Source organism: Anthonomus grandis, chromosome 24 (assembly GCF_022605725.1).
Source record: "Anthonomus grandis grandis chromosome 24, icAntGran1.3, whole genome shotgun sequence".
NCBI classification, from domain to species: Eukaryota; Metazoa; Arthropoda; class Insecta; order Coleoptera; family Curculionidae; genus Anthonomus; species Anthonomus grandis.
The window spans coordinates 2,362,870-2,385,661 of record NC_065569.1 but is presented as its reverse complement, the minus strand read 5'-3'; the positions used below and the strand labels follow the sequence as shown (position 1 = coordinate 2,385,661).

The 22,792-nt window shown below is 34.6% G+C and overlaps 2 protein-coding genes and 1 long non-coding RNA gene across 6 annotated transcripts; 1 reads left to right on the top strand and 2 right to left on the bottom strand.

Annotated features, from left to right (window-relative positions):
- Positions 1 to 4,853: 4,853 nt before the first annotated feature.
- Positions 4,854 to 5,527, top strand: LOC126749323 (uncharacterized). Its single transcript, XR_007665011.1, has 4 exons — positions 4,854 to 5,006; positions 5,062 to 5,143; positions 5,200 to 5,283; positions 5,339 to 5,527. It is a non-coding gene; the product is annotated as an uncharacterized LOC126749323 (long non-coding RNA).
- Positions 5,528 to 9,965: 4,438 nt separating this feature from the next.
- On the bottom strand, positions 9,966 to 12,931 carry LOC126749318 (uncharacterized). Of its 2 annotated transcripts, XR_007665008.1 has the most exons (3): positions 12,279 to 12,931; positions 10,469 to 11,358; positions 9,966 to 10,410 (listed from the first exon to the last, which is right to left on the bottom strand). XR_007665008.1 is itself a non-coding variant. In XM_050458997.1 (2 exons), exons 1-2 carry the CDS (start codon positions 12,627 to 12,629, stop codon positions 10,792 to 10,794), a joined length of 918 nt encoding a protein of 305 aa, XP_050314954.1. In that variant the 5' UTR covers positions 12,630 to 12,931; the 3' UTR covers positions 9,966 to 10,791. The 2 variants fall into 2 exon arrangements, 1 of the variants encoding a protein (XP_050314954.1); XM_050458997.1 differs by having other exon boundaries at positions 9,966 to 11,358.
- Positions 12,932 to 14,667: 1,736 nt separating this feature from the next.
- Positions 14,668 to 17,632, bottom strand: LOC126749317 (uncharacterized). Of its 3 annotated transcripts, none has more exons than XR_007665007.1 (3): positions 16,980 to 17,632; positions 15,170 to 16,059; positions 14,668 to 15,111 (listed from the first exon to the last, which is right to left on the bottom strand). XR_007665007.1 is itself a non-coding variant. In XM_050458996.1 (2 exons), exons 1-2 carry the CDS (start codon positions 17,328 to 17,330, stop codon positions 15,493 to 15,495), a joined length of 918 nt encoding a protein of 305 aa, XP_050314953.1. In that variant the 5' UTR covers positions 17,331 to 17,632; the 3' UTR covers positions 14,668 to 15,492. The 3 variants fall into 3 exon arrangements, 1 of the variants encoding a protein (XP_050314953.1); XR_007665006.1 differs by having other exon boundaries at positions 14,668 to 15,169; positions 15,226 to 16,059; XM_050458996.1 differs by having other exon boundaries at positions 14,668 to 16,059.
- Between the last annotated feature and the right edge of the window lie 5,160 nt (positions 17,633 to 22,792).

The window sequence follows — 22,792 nt, the reverse complement described above, 5'->3', positions numbered from 1 at the left end:
GATTTGACTCTGAAGTATTGCTAGTTGATGGATTTAAGATACCGGTGGTGTTTTCATTATTTAGAGTAGCATTGTTGTCCATAGACGGATTCTCAATCGCTGTACGAGCAGCTTCATCCTCCTCCTCTTCTTCATCCTCGTCATCATCCGGTTGCTGTAAAAAAAAAAATATTTAGAATTGAAAATTAGAAAAATGATTTTTTTAGTTGAGCTTTACAGTACCTAGTATTAATAGTTGATTATTGTTTCAGATACCAAGGGACGAAAATGAATGGAAGAATATAGCACAAGGATTTGATAAGAAATGGAACTTCCCAGGCTGCGTGGGAGCATTAGACGGCAAGCACGTGGTAATTCAATGCCCACCCAATACGACATCTTTGTATTTTAATTACAAGGGAACATTTAGCATTGTCCTGTTAGCACTAGTCGATCACGATTATTGTTTCACATTAATAGACATCGGGGGATATGGAAGTCAATCAGATGGCGCAATTTTCGATCATTGTGCATTTAAAACTGCACTTGAATCAAATGCACTAGAGATTCCACCAGAATGTGTTATCTTAGGAGATGATGCCTTTCCATTAAAACCGTATCTCATGACTCAATACCCTCGACGTCCAGACATGCCATACGAACAGAAGATCTTTAACTACCGACATTGCCGTGCGAGGCGCATTGTAGAGAATGCTTTTGGTATACTAGCCAGTCGATTTCGTATATACAGGAAACCAATATGTGTAGCTGAACGTACTGCAGTTAAAATAGCAAAAGCTACTTGTGCCCTACACAACTGGATTCGAAAAACCATTGGACCCGCTAATGATAGCATAACTTGTGATGCAGAAGACTTTGTGCAGGGTAAAATTATACAAGGAAGTTGGCATAAGGAACCTTCTGAGGGATTAGTTAATCTAAGGGCTACAAAAAATCAAAATTACCGCAACGAAGCCCGTGAAAAAAGAAATAATTATGCGACATATTTTGTTGGAGAAGGGGCTGTAGACTGGCAAGATCAAATGATTTTGTGAATATTTCTCATTTTGTAATAAATGTATTAACTATAGAAAAAGTATTAATTCACTTACCAGGTTTGATTCCGAGAATATTTCTGTTGTTGGTCTTAGGAATCTATCAGCAACTTCAAACCAAAAAAGCTTTGGGACATACACATCTCCCGTTCCACTTCCAGTTTTTCTACTGTTTTAAATTTTCCGTACTTCTGTATGTATGTACCACGAATACTCCTTATTTTTTTGCGCAATGTTTTTACGTCTTTAATTCCAGTTCTAGCTAATAAATGTTCTTCTGTTTTGCTTCTTGCGATTCTGTCTTTAAATTCACGATTAATCTTATTCCACAAACAAGGAACTCTCTCATATTCCTCCAAAAAGTGAACGATATCAAAAAAAACCATTTCCTTTTTCCATTATTTAAACCTCGTAAACTTATTCTTTTTAACCTCACTTTCACACGCGGGACTCGTAAAATTGATGCCACGTAGTCACGACAATGCGGAATTGCAGTTTTCACAAGGTTTGTTACTTGGAACTAACATAAAATGTCCCAAAAATAACAAAGAATTAGTTTCCTCACTTAAATTGGGCCTTTCTAAATACTGTCGTTTTGTGATTATGATATCTGATGTTACCGATTTTGATTTCTCAGCTATTCTCGTTTCCAAGAACGCAAAAAGCGAGGCCGAGGATGCACTAGGTGTTGGAATGGTTGGCTGAGTTTGATCAGTAACAGACCTGCTAATCTCTTCCCTTTTTCTCATTATAGCATACATTTCATTTTCCAGTAATGAAGTTGCCGATGCTACATTAACTTCGAAAAGCTTCTTTTTTAAACCTAAAGTAAGGGAATAGTTATCTCTTTTAAATCTAGTTATATTGTTTATTTAGTATTTTTATATTTTGATTTGTTAATTTATAACACTACCTAAATTGTAATTGGGCTTTGCCAGTGGATAAATAAAATAAGTATATAAATAAACCTAGAGTCAAGTAATGTCGCCAATTTCGTATTCGTCCTAGTTTCATATGGAAACAGCCTCTTTTTTACTGATTCAATTAATCTATTGCAAAATGTTTTTCCCTCCTCCGTCACAAGTTCTGTATGGATTGTTGTTAAATAATTATAAATTCCTAATGTCAAAGGAATTATCAGGGACACTGTTACATTATTACCTAAAAAATTAAAATACGTACTTTAAAACCACATGCACAATTCCTAAAAGAATAATTTTACCTGATACTTTTCTGGTAGCTTCCTCAAAACATTTTAGAATTTTAACACAATCTTGTATAAGAGTGATCTCATCAACAGAAAGAGGTACAGGTGCCTTTCTTAATTTTAGTATGGCTCTGCCAATTGCATCATTTGTTTTCAAGATCCTTTCAAGCATGTAGTATGTACTATTCCATCTAGAAGTCACTTCTTTTATCAATTTATATTCTTTATGACCTTCGTTGTTTGCATCAATATTTTGTTCTTTTTTAAACATATCCATAGCAATGGTGCTACTCTTAAAAAATTTAACTATATCTTTACATTTTTTAATTACTGGTTGGATAATGACAAAATTTTCTTGGACTGCCAAATTAAGAGTATGTGCATAGCATGGTAAATGCTTTTTTTTAGTAGCTCACATAATTTAATCATATTAGCCGCATTATCTGTGACAATGCACGTAACTTTATTTTTAATGTTCCATTCTTCGAATATTTCGATTAGGGTTTGGGCTATATTTTCGGCCATATGATTTATTCCACCTGTTAGAGGTTTGGTGGAAGGAATAGCTGTTTTTAGTTCATAATATGTATTAATATAATGACATGTCACAGTCAAGTATGACTCTGTTGCTGTGGAGGTCCAGGAATCGCAATTATAGCAACATATTCAATCTTTTCAAATTCTGCTTTTACCTTTTGGTACATTTCCAAATAAAATTCATTCAACATTTTGCCACTTAAAGTAAATGAACTAGGAAGTACATACCTTGGGTCTAACAGGTTGACAAATTTTTTGAAGCCAATGTCATTCACTATATTAAAAGAAATGAAATTCAGAGAATTATTAAAAGATAAATATTAAAAGAAATGAAAGTCGAGAGCCACCATTGAATAAATTTGAATCCTCCAAATAGGACTCCTTAGTACCCAAGTGTACTTTGGCCTCCTTGTAGACCTAGTAGTGGACTGTATATTTTTTAACCGTTACCAAACACCGTGAAATAAAACACGCCCGGTGAATTGTTCAACACAGTTTATTAACCCTTAAAACTCGTATTAAACAATCACAACTGCGAACAGGAAGTTACAAAACTAGTAGTTTAACATTAACAAAAACATTTAGAATTAGCCACATGCAATTTTTATTAGAGCCCGAGCGCATTTACATGTTGTTAATATCAGCGAGTCAACAGACAGACTGACTATTTTTTAATAATACATCTTTTATTTTGGCGGTCTGCGGGCGGGACGGCGCACGGATGAAGATGAGATAAAGTCCAGTTCAGAGATCTATTAGAATCTTTGATGTGTCGCAGATGCCGCACTAGCTAGTCCGTGCGCCTATGTCATATTTATTGTTGCATGATATATATGTTTAAATGGCAAAATTTTATATTGTCTATCTATGAAATCATTTTAAATATACGTAAAACCCCATGTTTTATACTATTTTTTATTTTTCTTTCGAAAATGTCAATTTTTAAACAAGAAAATAATATCAAAAAATTGACCGCGGACTAAAATCCAAGCATCTTACAAAATATTTTAAACACTTCCAGCACTCACAGACTTGTCACCTCTTTTTAGCCAGTCTATTAAACAAAGATAAAACACCTGCGTTTTGACAATTCCTACTTTAGGCTGTGCAAGTGATTGTGTATCTCTCTCTATCCCACTGAATTTAAGAATTACGGGGCCGTACCCAAATAAATTTTTGGACCGTTTTTGTATTATTTTCGTCGTATTTTTAAAGAGATCTTTACGGATAGGTCTATCGCCTTTAAAATACTTGTTGGATGGGTCTATCACCTTTAATAGTTGGGAGGGGGTCCATGTGAGGTTATTATTTGATGTGTTTTGCCGGTTATGCTTTTTACACGTTTATGAAAGTAAAGAATTTAGAATTTGGCCTGTATTCCTGTAAATTTTTTGCAGTTTTTACTGTGAGGAACAGTGTTTTTTTATTTGTGTTTGTGGATTTGTTTTGGTATTATACCTAAAGACCTTAAAATGTTTCGACCCTGGAAAAATAGGCAGGAAAATTTGGCAAATGAAGAGGAAAGTGTTTGTGCGGGCTTATGGAGACCGTGGGTGTACAAGAAAGACAATAACATTTGTGATAAAAACAATAAGAGTGATCTGGGCAGTGATTTAGACTTACATAGTTCTGATAGTTCATTTTCTAGTATTGAGGAAGCAAAAAGAAGCAAGGGAAGTAGAAGCTACAGAGGAAATCAAGCAGTTTTAAAAGAACAAATTTATCTAAATATCTATAACAATCTAAGGAATGATACTCAGTTCACAAATGATTGTAGTGCTTTGCAAAAAATAGCGTTTTTAACAGGGGTTCCCTATAGTACAATATGCCTGTAAAAAAAAGGATTAAAGACAGAATAAAAAGGAAAGATGCAGGACAATCAAAGGGACTTGACATGGATATTGCCAAATTGCTAAGGAAAGGTGTGTATTCTAAATACAAAAACAATGAGGTTCTGACCATAGAGACACCTTATCGGCAAGGGACAAACATTTCTCAGTCTCAACCTTGCGGAGATACCTGATAAAACTTGGATTTAAGTTTAAGATGATTTAACAAAAGAGCTGCTGTAATGGAATTGTCAGGTGGTGTATAGAATATTTGAGGAAAATTAAAAAAATTTGGGAGGAAGAAAGATCCATATATTATTTAGCCGAAACATGATATGATACATTTATGATTGATGTATGACTTCCATTCTCTGGGAAAAAAGTCCCTTTTTTGCCATAGTAAGAAAACCATATTTTTATTAATAAAACAAGTTTAAAATTTTGTTTTTTCCAGCTTACTGCCCCTGTTGTCCTTCAGTGATACAATAAAGACTGCTTCTTCCACCATTCTCTGGGAAAAACCCTTTTTTGCTATGGTAAGAAAAACACTATTTTTAATAAGAAAACAAATCTAAAATTTTGTTTTTTACAGCTTACTACCCCTGTTGTCCTTCAGCAACACAATGAAGACTGCTTCTTCCTCCATTCTCTGGAAAAAAGTCCCTTTTTTGCCATAGTAAGAAAATCCTATTTTTATTAATTAAACAAGTTTAAAGTTTTGTTTTTTTCAGCTTACTGCCCCTGTTTGTCCTTCAGCGACACAATAAAGTATATATAATGTAATGCTTTAGAATCCATATGCTGATGTGCGAGATGAAGTTGGAATCCATGGCGGCAACAGAGAAACTGTTTCCTTCCTTAATGGAAGAAACTGCTAAAGAACAATGGCAAAAAAACAGAATTTACAAAATTTATATTAACTTTTTATGGGCCAGATTCAAAAGAGTGGTTAAATTTATAAAAGTATTTAGTATCCTCACTGTAGTTTTAGGATCCTGTATACTTAAAATGTAGTGTTTTGTATAAGATTTTTAGTTTTTAGTATAAGCATTTATTTTTGTTAATTATTATCTAATCTCTTCTAATATGCATAATAACTAAATACGAGGCAAACAAATTAATAAATACGTTCAGGATGTAAAGTGTGTTTTTTTTATAAGTAAAACTTGTGCCTTTTAAAGGCATAAAGTATAGACAGCCAGATGATTTTTAATGTAAAAGTTTATTTTAAAAAATATACTTCCAATTTTCTGACTACATAATTACTTTTTATCAAAAGAAGTTGGTACTAAATATAGAGATGGGGGGTTTTCATGAGTATATTATTATAATAATATATCATAATATGTATTAATTAAAAAAAACTATAATAAAGGACATTGAATATGGCAGCCACAATCCCCATTAATAATCACCACCATGTAAAAATAAATCTCAATGCCCAAAAAAAGGAAATATATAAAATTTGAAGACAAACCAAAACATTTTACACTTTTGTGTCAAAAAGTAACTATTTAATGCCTTAATCCACAGAATAAATGGGCCTAAGAAATTTGTCACCTACTCTCTCATTAAACTCAAAAATGCTTTATTGTCAATATAAACATAGAAGTTGTAGACAAAGCCAATAGACTGTACATTAAAGGAATAAAAACGAGAAACTAATTTAAAATAAAATAAAATTATATAAAACTTTGAAAAATACTTAAATGCTAATCATTAAAAATTCATCATAGTTTAGGTGCTACATAGTTTAGTACGCTTTACTAGCAAGAAATATTTTCTTCCTTGTACGTAGGCTTTTTTCAGTCTTAAGTTGTCTTATTTCTAGTGGAAGTTTATTAAACAGCTTTCTACCTCCATATATGATAGAGCTACGGACAAGTTCAAAATGAGGAATGGGTAGCCTCAACAAATAGTTTTGTCGCGTATTATAGTGGCTTCCTAAGTGGAGTTCCTGTTTATATTTTCTAAAAACTAAGCAAACTGTTTCCAAAATAAAAATACAACACAGGGTTAAAATATTATGACTTACAAAAAGCGGGCGACATGAATCACGAGGCTTGGCCCCACATAGATATCTAATGGCCCCTTTCTGGAGTACAAACACTGAACTAAAAAGTGAATTTGAACATGAACCCCAAAAGCAAATTCCATATCGAAGGTGCGACTTGATAATCGCGAACGGTGGCATGTTGATGGCTTCATTATTTAAACATATATCATTTGTATTACATTTAAGGATATTTGTTTTGGAAACATTAAATGTCAAAAAATTTGCATCACACCAGTCTTTTATTTTTAACAAATCTGCGCGTATATTGGCCTCCATTTGAGAAACATCAGAGTCGTGCCAGAGGATGGTGGTATCATCGGCACACCAGTTACCTGCAGTTGTGGCAGATCGTTCACATAAATGAGAAAAATTAAAAGACCAAGTACTGATTCTTGCGGAACACCCACATTTATATTAAGTTCCTTAGACATACCACCATTAAATTTGACAGCCTAGACACGATTTGATAAGTAGGAACGAAACCACTCAAGGGCAGTTCCCCTGAAACCATAGAGCTCCAGTTTCATCAGCAGCACTCTGTGACTCATGCAGTCAAATGCCTTGGACAAGTCACAGAATACCGCTGCTGCAACTTCACCAACATTCAGTCGGTTGTACAGGTGCTCTAGAAATCTAAAGATAGCATCATTTGTGCTCACAGACTCACGAAAGCCAAACTGCTGAAGACTCAATACGCCAAATCAATTTGAAAATGAAACCATCCTCACCTTAACGAGCCGTTCCACTATCTTGGCTAAAGTAGGCAATAATGCTATAGGTCTAAAGTTAGAAGGACAGTCGCGATCGCCACCCTTGTAAAGAGGAACAATCATTGCTCTTTTTAAGCACTCTGGGAAAACTCCAGACATAAATGGAAAGTTAATTGACTCGGCCAAGACTTGCAAAGCAACAAGAGGTAAAACAGAAAATATTTTAAGAGAAAGCCCATCCCAACCTGATGAACTCTTATTCTTAATATTAACCATTAACTGTTTAAGCTCTTCTACACTTGTGGGGCAAAAAAGAAAGATTCGGCTACTACCACATTACTGAGATAGCTCCTGGGATCTATTTTTTGTGAGAGATTGGCTGCAAGGTTACTAGCATTATCACAGTAGAAGGAATTGAGGACATTGGAATCTAAGGTACTTGGAATAACCAAGACATTATTTTTACCCCTAAGCTCATTTAAAATCTTCCAAGACTCTTTTGCTCTGTTGGAGGAATTATTTATCCTCCTTTGAAAGTAGATCTACTTAGCCATTCTGATTGAGTTTCTGTAAATCTTGCGGTATCTGTTATAATAATTTAAAAATGTTGCATTGTTCATAGCGTATTTTCTAATGTAAAAAAGGAAGCGCATATTTTTCCCAGATACTCGTAAACCCTTAGTATATCAAGGTTTTCTATTTCGTTTCTTAATATTGACAACAGGAAAAGCAGTGTTAAAATTGTTTAATGCTATTTGATGAAAGCTATGCAGTGGGTTAACAGTAGTCAATACATTATTCCAACTTGACATATTGCAAAGTAAAGAGACTTGACTTGTTATAAGGGACTGATGGCGCTAAAAACTAAACTTATGAAATTAAAATTTTTGGTTAAACTCATTTAACGTACTTAAATCTTATATTTAAATTAAATATTATTTTGCTATCAACTATCCTGAATTTCTAACTTAATAAAACTAAACCCAAAAATCCCGAATAATAAAGTTTTAAATACAAATAAATTTTAAGGCCGGACCTGTGCAACTTTTCACGCTTGAGTGGCTGTGACTAAGGTCAGGCGTTTAACAAAATAGTATGTGGGCACATGCAGTCACATTTTACGAATCAAATGTATAAATTCTTAAAAAAATGCTTAAAACATTTATTTATTTAATGAAATGATTAAATATCGCTTAGAATAATACTTTATGACTCTTTCCACATAAAATTTTGCGGTTTAAAGATGCATGTCATGTGACAATACAAGCAACACCGGCACACGGACTATTTGCGGTACATCAAAGATTCTAATAGATCTCTGAACTGAACTATACGAATCGGCAAGTCGCTTCAAACGACGCGGCTTTTTTAATACAAACTAGGCAGTGAGTAAACATGCCAATTTTGTTGATTCGAAGAACACTCAATACCCGAATAATAATTAAATAGGTAACATTAATTGGCGTTCTAACATTCTCCCCCCCCCCCCCCCCCGTTGAAGCCCCTGGTTCAACCATATTTATTATTCCTTATCAAATGGCAAAGGACATAACTTTGTTATGGGACGTATAAACTCTCCCTCTTTGGTTCTTATTTTTACCATTCGAACCTTACTATCGGAACCTGGAACCGCTTCAATCACCCGTGCCAATACCCATTGCAAAGGAGGTAAGTTTTCATCTTTTACGAGAACAACCATATCCCTTTCTAATTTTTTTCTTGACACATACCATTTCGGTTGATTCTGAAGTCTAGTCAAGTACTCAACTGACCATCGAGTCCAGAAATGTTGACGATTTTTTGAACATAACTTCCAAAAACTTAACCTGTTTTCGGGTACATTGGATACATCTCTTTCAGGAACGGACGTTAAGGGTTCACCTATTAAAAAATGTGACGGTGTTAAGCAATTCAAATCTCTTGAATCTGATGACAATGCACAAAGTGGCCTTGAATTAAGAATTGCCTCAATTTCTGTTAATACCGTAGTCATTTCCTCGAAAGACAATGTCAAATTACCTATAATCCTTCTTAGATGAAACTTGGTTGATTTTATCCCCGCTTCCCACAATCCCCCCCAGTGTGGGCTTAACGGCGGAATAAATTTCCATTTAATTTCTTTACTTGCTAAAAAAGTGTTAATATTATTCCGATTTGTTTCATTTTTAAAAAAGAGATACACTTCTTTCAGCAAGTTATTTGCCCCTTGAAAATTAGTTGCATTATCGCTATAAATTTTACAAGGACAACCACGTCTAGCTATAAATCTTTTCAACGTATATATAAAACATTCGGTGCTCAAATTACTGACTAATTCAATATGAATCGCCTTCGTTTGCATACACACAAATAACGCAATATATGCCTTTGTAGTCGTAGAACTTCTAAGTCTTGACTGTTTGACATATATCGGCCCTCCAAAGTCAACTCCGGTATTTAAAAATGGACGTCCAATTGAAATTCTATCCAAAGGAAGAGAACCCATAAGCTGTGCAGAAGTTTGCGCTTTAAGCCTATAACATTTGACACATTTTCCAATCACAGACTTTACTTCGCTAAGACCATGGATTGGCCAATACCTTAACCTTAAAGGGGGGTTTACACGATGCCAGTGACTTGAACAAGTTACTAGAATCCAGTACCAAAAGCAAGTGCTTTGGAAGATAGTTCTTGTCTACATGATGCCAGTCATTTGATCAAGTAACTTGCATAAAATCCATTTTATCAAGTTTTTGTAGTGTAGGTTACAGGCGAGAATTAAAAACGTTAAATTTAAATGATGAGTGCGAAGCAGAAGGAATATGTTTTACTTAAAAGAAGCTTAATATTAGGTGTTAAAGTACTGATAGAGGAGTTAATTGACATTGTTCAGAGTGAATTAACAACAAATCCCAAGAAAAGAATTTGGGTTAGAAAATGGCTGGCAAGGAGAAGCACGCATGGTGCATCTAACATGCTTTTAAAGGAACTTGCCATCGAAGACGTTCAAGAATACAGAAACTGTATGAGAATGTCTCCTGCTTCCTTTGACGTTCTTCTGAAAAAAATATCGCCAGCTATACAGCGATCTGACCCCACAATGAGAATGGCTTTACCTGCCAGAACAAAATTAGAAATTACTCTGTCATATTTAGCTACTGGAAATAGTTACCGAAATTTGCAGCAGCAATTCCGTGTTTCCCGGCCTGCAATTTCCAAGTTTATTCCAGAAGTATGCGATGCCATATACGATGCATTGGAGGATTTTATACAGGTAAATAATGTCGTATTCCTTTTTTTATAAAATTAAAATCATAGTTTTCAACAGTAAAAAAATAATTATTCATATATCATATTATTCAATTAAACGTAAAATAACACATTATTCTTTAAACTGAAATCTAAATATTAAGTATGAATGAAAATAAAGTATATGATTCTAACCCCAATTATCAGTATCTAGATCAAAAGCGGATCTATATGCTTCGGAAAGAATATTGCTTGTATTGTTATCTGCCGGTGGTAGGGATGTGTTGGGTGATTCTGGAGAAATCAAGGTCTCACCTGATTCCGGGATCGGCAAAGTACTAAATGCACTGGTGCATCTGGAAGAACCTAATGAGGTGCTTGTACCTTCTATATTTGACACTCTGGAACGAGTCAAAATTTGCTGAATTTCAGCTTGAGCCGTGACGGCCGCTAAAAGGGGCAACTTATTTAATTGTGCAGCTACGCTCTTCCCGAAAATATCGAATTCATTTTCAGATGATTCCGTAGATTGTAGATCTCGAATAGACGTCGTTAAAGAATTTAAGTCTTTGATGCAACCAGCAACTTCTTTAATCTTGGACTTCGCTGCCTTATGGCGTTTTGGAGTAGGTTCATTAATAGCTCCACTAACATTCGCTTTTATTACCTCTGCTGCTAATGGTACTTCTTCGTGTGTTGCCTCTTCAACTTCATCTTCTACTTGTAATGTATTCGATCCATTATATGTTTCTGAAGCCTAGAAAATATCTCATATTCACACATTTGGCATAATAAGAAATTATTTAGTATTTTTTATTTTAGGTACCAAAAAGTGGAAACAAAGAATGGAAAGCTATCGAAAGTGATTTCAATCATAGATGGAATTTTCCAGGATGTTATGGTGCCATTGATGGAAAACACATACTTATTCGAGCTCCTGAGAATTGTGGCAGTAACTTTTTCAACTATAAGGGACAAAACAGTATTATTTTGATGGCAATTGTAGACGGAAATTACAATTTTATATACATTGATGTTGGCTACAATGGAAGAGCCTCAGATGGAGGAGTTTTTGCGCAGTGTTCTATTTTTGCTGCTTTAGAAAACAATATATTACCGGATGGTGGATTTCTTGTTGGAGACGACGCTTTTCCGTTAAAGCATTATTTACTTAAACCATATTCAAAGAATGCACTTACTGTTGATGAAAAAATCTTCAATTATAGATTGTCTCGTGCAAGAAGAATTGTGGAAAATGGTTTTGGTATTTTAGTGTCTAGATTTCGAGTTTTTGAGAAACCCATAGCTTGTGGACTATCATCAGTGGATAAAATAGTCAGAACATGTTGTGCCCTACATAACTGGCTTAGATGCACTACTGTAAATGAATATTTGCCAAAGGGATCCGTTGACGAAGAAGATATCGATCAAGGTAGAATTATTCTTGGAAGTTGGAGGTCAGAAGTAGCTGGTTTGCCATCAGTTTCACGTATAGGAAGTAATCATTCTTCACAATTTGCAAGAAATTTAAGGGATAAATATAAACACTATTTTATGACTACAGGGGCCGTTTCATGGCAGGAACGAATGATTTTTTAATTTCATTTTAATATATTTTGTATTCAATTACTAATATAGGTACATATAATAAAAAATATATAGTAGCTTCTTACTTACCAAATTACTGCATGTTACCCTTCTCTTATCCATTGTTTGTAAAAACATATGCATAACTGAAAACCACTTCATTTTTGGTTTATATATTTCATCGGCTCCGGCCCCAGAGCTTTGCGATTTCTTAATTTTTGCTACCTCTTGTACATACGTCGACCTTAGAGTTTTTATTTTGTTTTTTACATCTATTGGGCCAAAATTCTCGATTTCCATTGTTTCCACAATTCTTTTTATAGCCGACTCACGGGCTTGTTTATTTCTATAGATTACCAACTGTGTATTCCAAAGGCACTCTTCCTCCCTATATAATTCTACAAACTTTACTGTGGTATCTTCAGTCCATTTTGCGCACATTTTGAATAATAATAACACCTACACTTTAAAACAATTACTAAAACTACGTACTGATTTATTTACTAAAATCGAACGCTGGAATCATCGTGTCTACACAGGTTTAGTTAAGAGGATAGTGGGAGTGGGGGTAACCACTTGCTTCAGTAAATAGAAATGCTTTCTATTCACTGTACTGGAATCGTTACTAAAATCAGTACTGGAATTTAGTATTGGAATATATGTTTACACAAAGCAAGTACTAAAATCCAGTGCTGGATTTTAGTAACTTGTTCAAGTCACTGGCATCGTGTAAACCCCCCTTTAGTTTGCCAACACCGCCTGTGGTCCAGCATGAAATAATTTTAAATAATTAACTTTACCACGTGATGCCTCGATGGCAATACGATTGGAAATTTTTGGTTGTAGTCAATATCCGCCTTGGATAATCGACCATTAACCCTCATTATACCATTAGTGTCTAAAAATGCATTTAAACACTTTAAAGAACTAGTCTTAAAAATTTCAGAATTATTGTCACCATGACAATTTAAATACATAATTTATTTTGAAGATGTCTCAGCCTGTACAAGTTTTAAAATTGTATTTAATGAACGTTTAAGTTCGTCAACTGTCAGTGACCCAGATTCCCTTTTATCAAAAAATCGAAAACAATACGCAACAGCCCGATGCACCCTATTAAAATTCGAGAACCTTATCCAATCGATGACCCTTTGATTTAACTTTACCTGAGTTAAAGCTATTTTTCGTTGCTCTGGCAGACCTTCAGTAATTGAACATTCCTCAGGTAAAAAATCAATTTGTGAATTATAGAGAAATTCAGGGCCCTTCCACCAAATTTTGTGTTTTAAAAGTTGCCCCGACATTAAACCCCTTGACAGGCAGTCTGCCGGGTTGTCTTAATTAATTGGCGTTCTAACATTCTCCCCCCCCCCCCCCCCCGTTGAAGCCCCTGGTTCAACCATATTTATTATTCCTTATCAAATGGCAAAGGACATAACTTTGTTATGGGACGTATAAACTCTCCCTCTTTGGTTCTTATTTTTACCATTCGAACCTTACTATCGGAACCTGGAACCGCTTCAATCACCCGTGCCAATACCCATTGCAAAGGAGGTAAGTTTTCATCTTTTACGAGAACAACCATATCCCTTTCTAATTTTTTTCTTGACACATACCATTTCGGTTGATTCTGAAGTCTAGTCAAGTACTCAACTGACCATCGAGTCCAGAAATGTTGACGATTTTTTGAACATAACTTCCAAAAACTTAACCTGTTTTCGGGTACATTGGATACATCTCTTTCAGGAACGGACGTTAAGGGTTCACCTATTAAAAAATGTGACGGTGTTAAGCAATTCAAATCTCTTGAATCTGATGACAATGCACAAAGTGGCCTTGAATTAAGAATTGCCTCAATTTCTGTTAATACCGTAGTCATTTCCTCGAAAGACAATGTCAAATTACCTATAATCCTTCTTAGATGAAACTTGGTTGATTTTATCCCCGCTTCCCACAATCCCCCCCAGTGTGGGCTTAACGGCGGAATAAATTTCCATTTAATTTCTTTACTTGCTAAAAAAGTGTTAATATTATTCCGATTTGTTTCATTTTTAAAAAAGAGATACACTTCTTTCAGCAAGTTATTTGCCCCTTGAAAATTAGTTGCATTATCGCTATAAATTTTACAAGGACAACCACGTCTAGCTATAAATCTTTTCAACGTATATATAAAACATTCGGTGCTCAAATTACTGACTAATTCAATATGAATCGCCTTCGTTTGCATACACACAAATAACGCAATATATGCCTTTGTAGTCGTAGAACTTCTAAGTCTTGACTGTTTGACATATATCGGCCCTCCAAAGTCAACTCCGGTATTTAAAAATGGACGTCCAATTGAAATTCTATCCAAAGGAAGAGAACCCATAAGCTGTGCAGAAGTTTGCGCTTTAAGCCTATAACATTTGACACATTTTCCAATCACAGACTTTACTTCGCTAAGACCATGGATTGGCCAATACCTTAACCTTAAAGGGGGGTTTACACGATGCCAGTGACTTGAACAAGTTACTAGAATCCAGTACCAAAAGCAAGTGCTTTGGAAGATAGTTCTTGTCTACATGATGCCAGTCATTTGATCAAGTAACTTGCATAAAATCCATTTTATCAAGTTTTTGTAGTGTAGGTTACAGGCGAGAATTAAAAACGTTAAATTTAAATGATGAGTGCGAAGCAGAAGGAATATGTTTTACTTAAAAGAAGCTTAATATTAGGTGTTAAAGTACTGATAGAGGAGTTAATTGACATTGTTCAGAGTGAATTAACAACAAATCCCAAGAAAAGAATTTGGGTTAGAAAATGGCTGGCAAGGAGAAGCACGCATGGTGCATCTAACATGCTTTTAAAGGAACTTGCCATCGAAGACGTTCAAGAATACAGAAACTGTATGAGAATGTCTCCTGCTTCCTTTGACGTTCTTCTGAAAAAAATATCGCCAGCTATACAGCGATCTGACCCCACAATGAGAATGGCTTTACCTGCCAGAACAAAATTAGAAATTACTCTGTCATATTTAGCTACTGGAAATAGTTACCGAAATTTGCAGCAGCAATTCCGTGTTTCCCGGCCTGCAATTTCCAAGTTTATTCCAGAAGTATGCGATGCCATATACGATGCATTGGAGGATTTTATACAGGTAAATAATGTCGTATTCCTTTTTTTATAAAATTAAAATCATAGTTTTCAACAGTAAAAAAATAATTATTCATATATCATATTATTCAATTAAACGTAAAATAACACATTATTCTTTAAACTGAAATCTAAATATTAAGTATGAATGAAAATAAAGTATATGATTCTAACCCCAATTATCAGTATCTAGATCAAAAGCGGATCTATATGCTTCGGAAAGAATATTGCTTGTATTGTTATCTGCCGGTGGTAGGGATGTGTTGGGTGATTCTGGAGAAATCAAGGTCTCACCTGATTCCGGGATCGGCAAAGTACTAAATGCACTGGTGCATCTGGAAGAACCTAATGAGGTGCTTGTACCTTCTATATTTGACACTCTGGAACGAGTCAAAATTTGCTGAATTTCAGCTTGAGCCGTGACGGCCGCTAAAAGGGGCAACTTATTTAATTGTGCAGCTACGCTCTTCCCGAAAATATCGAATTCATTTTCAGATGATTCCGTAGATTGTAGATCTCGAATAGACGTCGTTAAAGAATTTAAGTCTTTGATGCAACCAGCAACTTCTTTAATCTTGGACTTCGCTGCCTTATGGCGTTTTGGAGTAGGTTCATTAATAGCTCCACTAACATTCGCTTTTATTACCTCTGCTGCTAATGGTACTTCTTCGTGTGTTGCCTCTTCAACTTCATCTTCTACTTGTAATGTATTCGATCCATTATATGTTTCTGAAGCCTAGAAAATATCTCATATTCACACATTTGGCATAATAAGAAATTATTTAGTATTTTTTATTTTAGGTACCAAAAAGTGGAAACAAAGAATGGAAAGCTATCGAAAGTGATTTCAATCATAGATGGAATTTTCCAGGATGTTATGGTGCCATTGATGGAAAACACATACTTATTCGAGCTCCTGAGAATTGTGGCAGTAACTTTTTCAACTATAAGGGACAAAACAGTATTATTTTGATGGCAATTGTAGACGGAAATTACAATTTTATATACATTGATGTTGGCTACAATGGAAGAGCCTCAGATAGAGGAGTTTTTGCGCAGTGTTCTATTTTTGCTGCTTTAGAAAACAATATATTACCGGATGGTGGATTTCTTGTTGGAGACGACGCTTTTCCGTTAAAGCATTATTTACTTAAACCATATTCAAAGAATGCACTTACTGTTGATGAAAAAATCTTCAATTATAGATTGTCTCGTGCAAGAAGAATTGTGGAAAATGGTTTTGGTATTTTAGTGTCTAGATTTCGAGTTTTTGAGAAACCCATAGCTTGTGGACTATCATCAGTGGATAAAATAGTCAGAACATGTTGTGCCCTACATAACTGGCTTAGATGCACTACTGTAAATGAATATTTGCCAAAGGGATCCGTTGACGAAGAAGATATCGATCAAGGTAGAATTATTCTTGGAAGTTGGAGGTCAGAAGTAGCTGGTTTGCCATCAGTTTCACGTATAGGAAGTAATCATTCTTCACAATTTGCAAGAAATTTAAGGGATAAATATAAACACTATTTTATGACTACAGGGGCCGTTTCATGGCAGGAACGAATGATTTTTTAATTTCATTTTAATATATTTTGTATTCAATTACTAATATAGGTACATATAATAAAAAATATATAGTAGCTTCTTACTTACCAAATTACTGCATGTTACCCTTCTCTTATCCATTGTTTGTAAAAACATATGCATAACTGAAAACCACTTCATTTTTGGTTTATATATTTCATCGGCTCCGGCCCCAGAGCTTTGCGATTTCTTAATTTTTGCTACCTCTTGTACATACGTCGACCTTAGAGTTTTTATTTTGTTTTTTACATCTATTGGGCCAAAATTCTCGATTTCCATTGTTTCCACAATTCTTTTTATAGCCGACTCACGGGCTTGTTTATTTCTATAGATTACCAACTGTGTATTCCAAAGGCACTCTTCCTCCCTATATAATTCTACAAACTTTACTGTGGTATCTTCAGTCCATTTTGCGCACATTTTGAATAATAATAACACCTACACTTTAAAACAATTACTAAAACTACGTACTGATTTATTTACTAAAATCGAACGCTGGAATCATCGTGTCTACACAGGTTTAGTTAAGAGGATAGTGGGAGTGGGGGTAACCACTTGCTTCAGTAAATAGAAATGCTTTCTATTCACTGTACTGGAATCGTTACTAAAATCAGTACTGGAATTTAGTATTGGAATATATGTTTACACAAAGCAAGTACTAAAATCCAGTGCTGGATTTTAGTAACTTGTTCAAGTCACTGGCATCGTGTAAACCCCCCTTTAGTTTGCCAACACCGCCTGTGGTCCAGCATGAAATAATTTTAAATAATTAACTTTACCACGTGATGCCTCGATGGCAATACGATTGGAAATTTTTGGTTGTAGTCAATATCCGCCTTGGATAATCGACCATTAACCCTCATTATACCATTAGTGTCTAAAAATGCATTTAAACACTTTAAAGAACTAGTCTTAAAAATTTCAGAATTATTGTCACCATGACAATTTAAATACATAATTTATTTTGAAGATGTCTCAGCCTGTACAAGTTTTAAAATTGTATTTAATGAACGTTTAAGTTCGTCAACTGTCAGTGACCCAGATTCCCTTTTATCAAAAAATCGAAAACAATACGCAACAGCCCGATGCACCCTATTAAAATTCGAGAACCTTATCCAATCGATGACCCTTTGATTTAACTTTACCTGAGTTAAAGCTATTTTTCGTTGCTCTGGCAGACCTTCAGTAATTGAACATTCCTCAGGTAAAAAATCAATTTGTGAATTATAGAGAAATTCAGGGCCCTTCCACCAAATTTTGTGTTTTAAAAGTTGCCCCGACATTAAACCCCTTGACAGGCAGTCTGCCGGGTTGTCCTGAGACGAAATATGTTTCCACTGACAATTCAAAGTCCTGCACTTCAGAAACCCTATTGGCCACAAAGGTGGTCCATCTACTTGGTGACCCATTTAACCAAGCTAGTACAACTTTGGAATCCGTCCATAAAACAACCTTAGACATTTTAAGGTTTAAAATTCCCAAAATTTTAGAAGTAAGACGAGATACTAGAAGTGCTCCACAAAGTTCAAGTCGTGGCAATGACACTGTTTTTAAGGGAGCTATTCTTGATTTCGAGCAGAGTAAATTACAGGAAACATTTTTGTTTTTATAAATAGCTCTTACATATAAACAGGCCCCGTATGCTTTCATGGAAGCATCCGCAAATCCATGTATCTGAATTTCAGCAATATCCGAATTATTAAACAGACAACGAGAAATTTGTAATTCAACTAAACATTTAATATCTGCCGAAAACGATTTCCACTTATCTAAACTTATTGATAGGAGTTCCTCATCGCAATCAACTTTACTTGCCCAGATTTCTTGTATTAAAATCTTCGCAACAACAATTACAGGCCCCAACAAACCCAATGGATCGTACATCTGTGCGATTTTTGATAACACCAATCTTTTTGTTATCTTGATTTCAATTTTGTCTATTTCATCTGGAACAGATATTTTAAAATAATCCTGAGTTGGAAACCATAACACTCCTAACACCTTATTTGAAAACTCATTATCCAAAGAAATGCATTCACCATCCTTGTCACTACCAACATTCTTTAATAAAGACAAATCATTAGCACACCATTTGTGCAATTTAAAACCTCCAGAGTTTAACAAACCAATCAATTGCTCCTGTAGTTCTAAAATTTCCATTTTAGAATTTGCGCCGCAAAGAACATCATCAACCTAACATTGCTGTAAAATTGCCCTTGAAGCCGCCGGAAAATTACACATCTCATCTGTTGCCAATTTATTTAAGCAACGAGTTGCCAAAAAGGGAGCCGAGTTGGTACCGTATGTCACGGTTTGCAACTCTATGATTTTAACTGGTTCATCTGGCTTTTCCCTCCATAGAATATTATGGAATTTTCTATGATCCGGGTTTACCTTGATCATATGATACATTTTTTGGATATCAGTCACTAAAACATATAAAAACGTTCTGAACCTACAAAGAATATCAAAAAGTTCCGGCTGAACGGAAAACCCTTTTAACATAACGTCATTTATTGAATATCCTGTTGTCGTCTTACTTGACGCATCAAAGACAACTCTGAGTTTAGTTGACACAGCATCCTCTCTTATGACACAGTGATGCGCCAAGAATACCCTTTCCTGTTCTCCGAATGAATCAGAATTTACTGAGTCCTCTTTTATGTATTTTCCATGCCCTAAAGTTACATATTCATTTATGAACTCCTTATACTCAGAAAGTAACTTTAAGTGCGTATGTAACCTTTTTTCCAAGTTTTGAAACCTTTTCAATGCTAAATCATACGAATTACCTAACTTTAAGTATCCATTTTGTTCCCTAAATGGTAAGTCCACCTAAAAAGATCCATCATCTAATCTCTTACAGGATTTAATAAATTTTTCCTCACACAATTTATCTTCTGAGGATAAAAACCGTTGACCTGATATCTCTTCCATTTGCCAAAATTTTGGAATTAACTCATTAACGTCCTGGCCCTTAGAATGACTAAACAAATTAACACTTAAATTATTGTTTGTGCTATTTTTATTACTATTTTTCTGAACTGACTTTACCGGCGCATTTCCACAAATTAACCATCCCAATTGAGAGTTTTGTAGAACTGGCAGACCTGACCCTAACCTAATTAAATCAGGCAGCACTAAATCAAAGTAAAACTCTGCTGAAATTAAAATATCTATATCCGATGGCTTGAAGTAATAAGGATCAGCCAATAAAATACCTGGTGGAATTTTTACCATATTTGTTTTTATAGAAACATGAGGCAACTTACAGGTAATCTGATTTAAAACTGCAAATGACACATCTACCTTATAGTTAGTAACCTGAGACTCGAGAACTAAATTAACAACCTCATTAATTTCTGTGACCTTATTTCCTATACGACCTATTTTAATTAATTCAGTTAACTTACAATTAACATTTGTTAATTTATTAAACAATTTCCTTGTTATGAAACAGCTCTGGGACCCAGAGTCCAACAGTGCCCTAGCCTCCAATTTATTGCCATCCGGACAAATCAAATTTACAATTGCTGTGGCCAGTATAACTTGTACATTAGAATGAGCCACAGCAGCCTGTTGTAGTACAGGCTCCTCTAGAGTACCCATATCAACCCCATGACTCACCCCAACAAACTCTTTCCCAAAGTAATCCTCATCTGAACCCAACTCCAACTCCGATTCTTGAATTTTATTCAAATGCCCAGAAACCCCTAACAAGGCATTAGAATTAATTTTATTTTTAATATAACAGGTTCATCTCTTTTTACTTCTTCACCTTGACCTTGACCTCCATTTTGTTTACTATTAAAACCTTCCCTATTACCATCCCAAGAATAATCATGCAATAGTAAATTATGTCTTTTTTTTACACATCTGACAATGTTGTTTGGTACAGCGTGAGACTGAATGTGAATTATCTAAACAAAGGTAACATAAATTGTTATTTTGAACTATCAACCTTTTTCCTTTAATGGCAAGTCAGCAAATTTAAAACATTTAATAAGTGTATGCTCAACACGATTATAAAAACACACCTTTATAAATTTCCCGAGAACTTTCCCCTTCAATAGTTTCTAAGGCAAGACAACGCCTTTCCAGGAAATTAATAAATTCTTCACATGTTGGCAACACTGAATTTGAAAAAGAGGCATTTCTTTCTAACTCATAGGCCTTATGAGTTTGGTAGTCTAACTTTTGAGTAAAAAGAAAAACAAGCAGTACATCCCACTCCTTAACAGGCAAACCCAAAACTGTCAAAGAATTCATATGTTGTCGAACATGAGTTAAAAAGTTTCTTATTTGTTTACCCGAACCCTTTGCAAGGTTAGGTGTATCCAACATACCCCTTAGGTGAGCATTAATAACTACCAGTTTATTTTCATACCTACTCTTAAGCAAATTTAAAGCATGTTTATAATTGTCATTTGTTAAAGTGAGGTCATTTATTAATTTTAATGCTTCTCCAGATAAAGCGCCCTTTAAATATAAAAATTTTTGAACCTCATCTACAGCATACGTTAAAATACAAATATGCCCAGCCAAACAGAGAAGATTGGAGAAGAATCAAGAGAGAGTGGAGCAGATCCTTTCGTGAAAGTTCGTACGTCAAATTTCGTTGCCGATTAGCTAAGGAAATTGAAAATCAACGGATTGGGGCAGAGAATAATTAAAAGTATGTTAATATAGTTGTATAATATAGTAATTTAATATTCATTTCTCTATGGATTGGGGATTGGTTTTCTTTAACTTAACCTATATTGCACATTTTATTTGCTTTGCTTGCTTCCTAATAATTGATTTAATTATCAACAATTATATCAACTTTATGACTATTTGAGTAAAAATTCATAGTGTATAGTGTTGAGTGTTTACTGTTTAGTGTTTAAGTTTCATTACCTTTCAATAAACTTGCCAGTGTTTCTTAGTGTATAATTTCCTTCCACTTAAACCTATATTTGCACTTATCTGTTGCTGTCTGTTAGACAATTATGGCATCACTAAGGTAAGATACATATAATTTTTTTAGTTCTAATTTGAATAATTATTTATTTTACAGTCAACAAAATGCAATCTGTGAAGTTTGTGATAAGGAATTTTCAAGCACATCTACCAGAAACAGGCATTGGAAAAAGTTTCATCCTGAATTTGTTGGGAAGGAACAAATAAAACACATTATAATGTCCAATGTGTACTAATGATATCCAGACATTTTCATATTTTAACTGTTTAAACAAACATTTGCTTGATATTCACCATATAACTGTCAAAGAATCAATTTTAAATTTTAGGAATTTTGAAGAATTCACATATTGGAGGGCACAAGATAATAGGGAAGTAGATTATGATTGTCAGACCCGAAACAAGTTTAAGAATGGGGAAGAATACATATTTTACAATTGCAACAGGAGTGATATCAGAGGTTGTACAAAGTCTTAGTGTTCATTATCAAACATACATAAGTATGTTTTGTTGTGTTTACTTTTAGGATTTAATAGCGCGTGCAAAGTGAGAAGTCTGGGGGAAGCATTCGCATTCAAGGAACATGTCAACAAGACCAAACTCAAATAGCTATCAGCATAAAATTGTAATAGAAGCCCATAACAAAGCCGAAAAAATGAATGGTAAGGTAGAATTTTTAGAATTTGGAAAATTTAAAGTACAAAGTGTTTCGGTAAGTGGTAAGTTCTATGTTGTGTCTTGTCATGAACTAGGTGATGAGCAATGTCGCACTGGATACTGTAACATCTGTAAAATATGTTTTCATAAATACAGATGTGAGTGTCCAGAAAATTCTGTCTAAACAATACTTTGTAAACATATACATGCTGTAGCCATTTTTGAGCAGAGGAGCGAGTTTGTTGTAGGTTCCCCAACTGTGA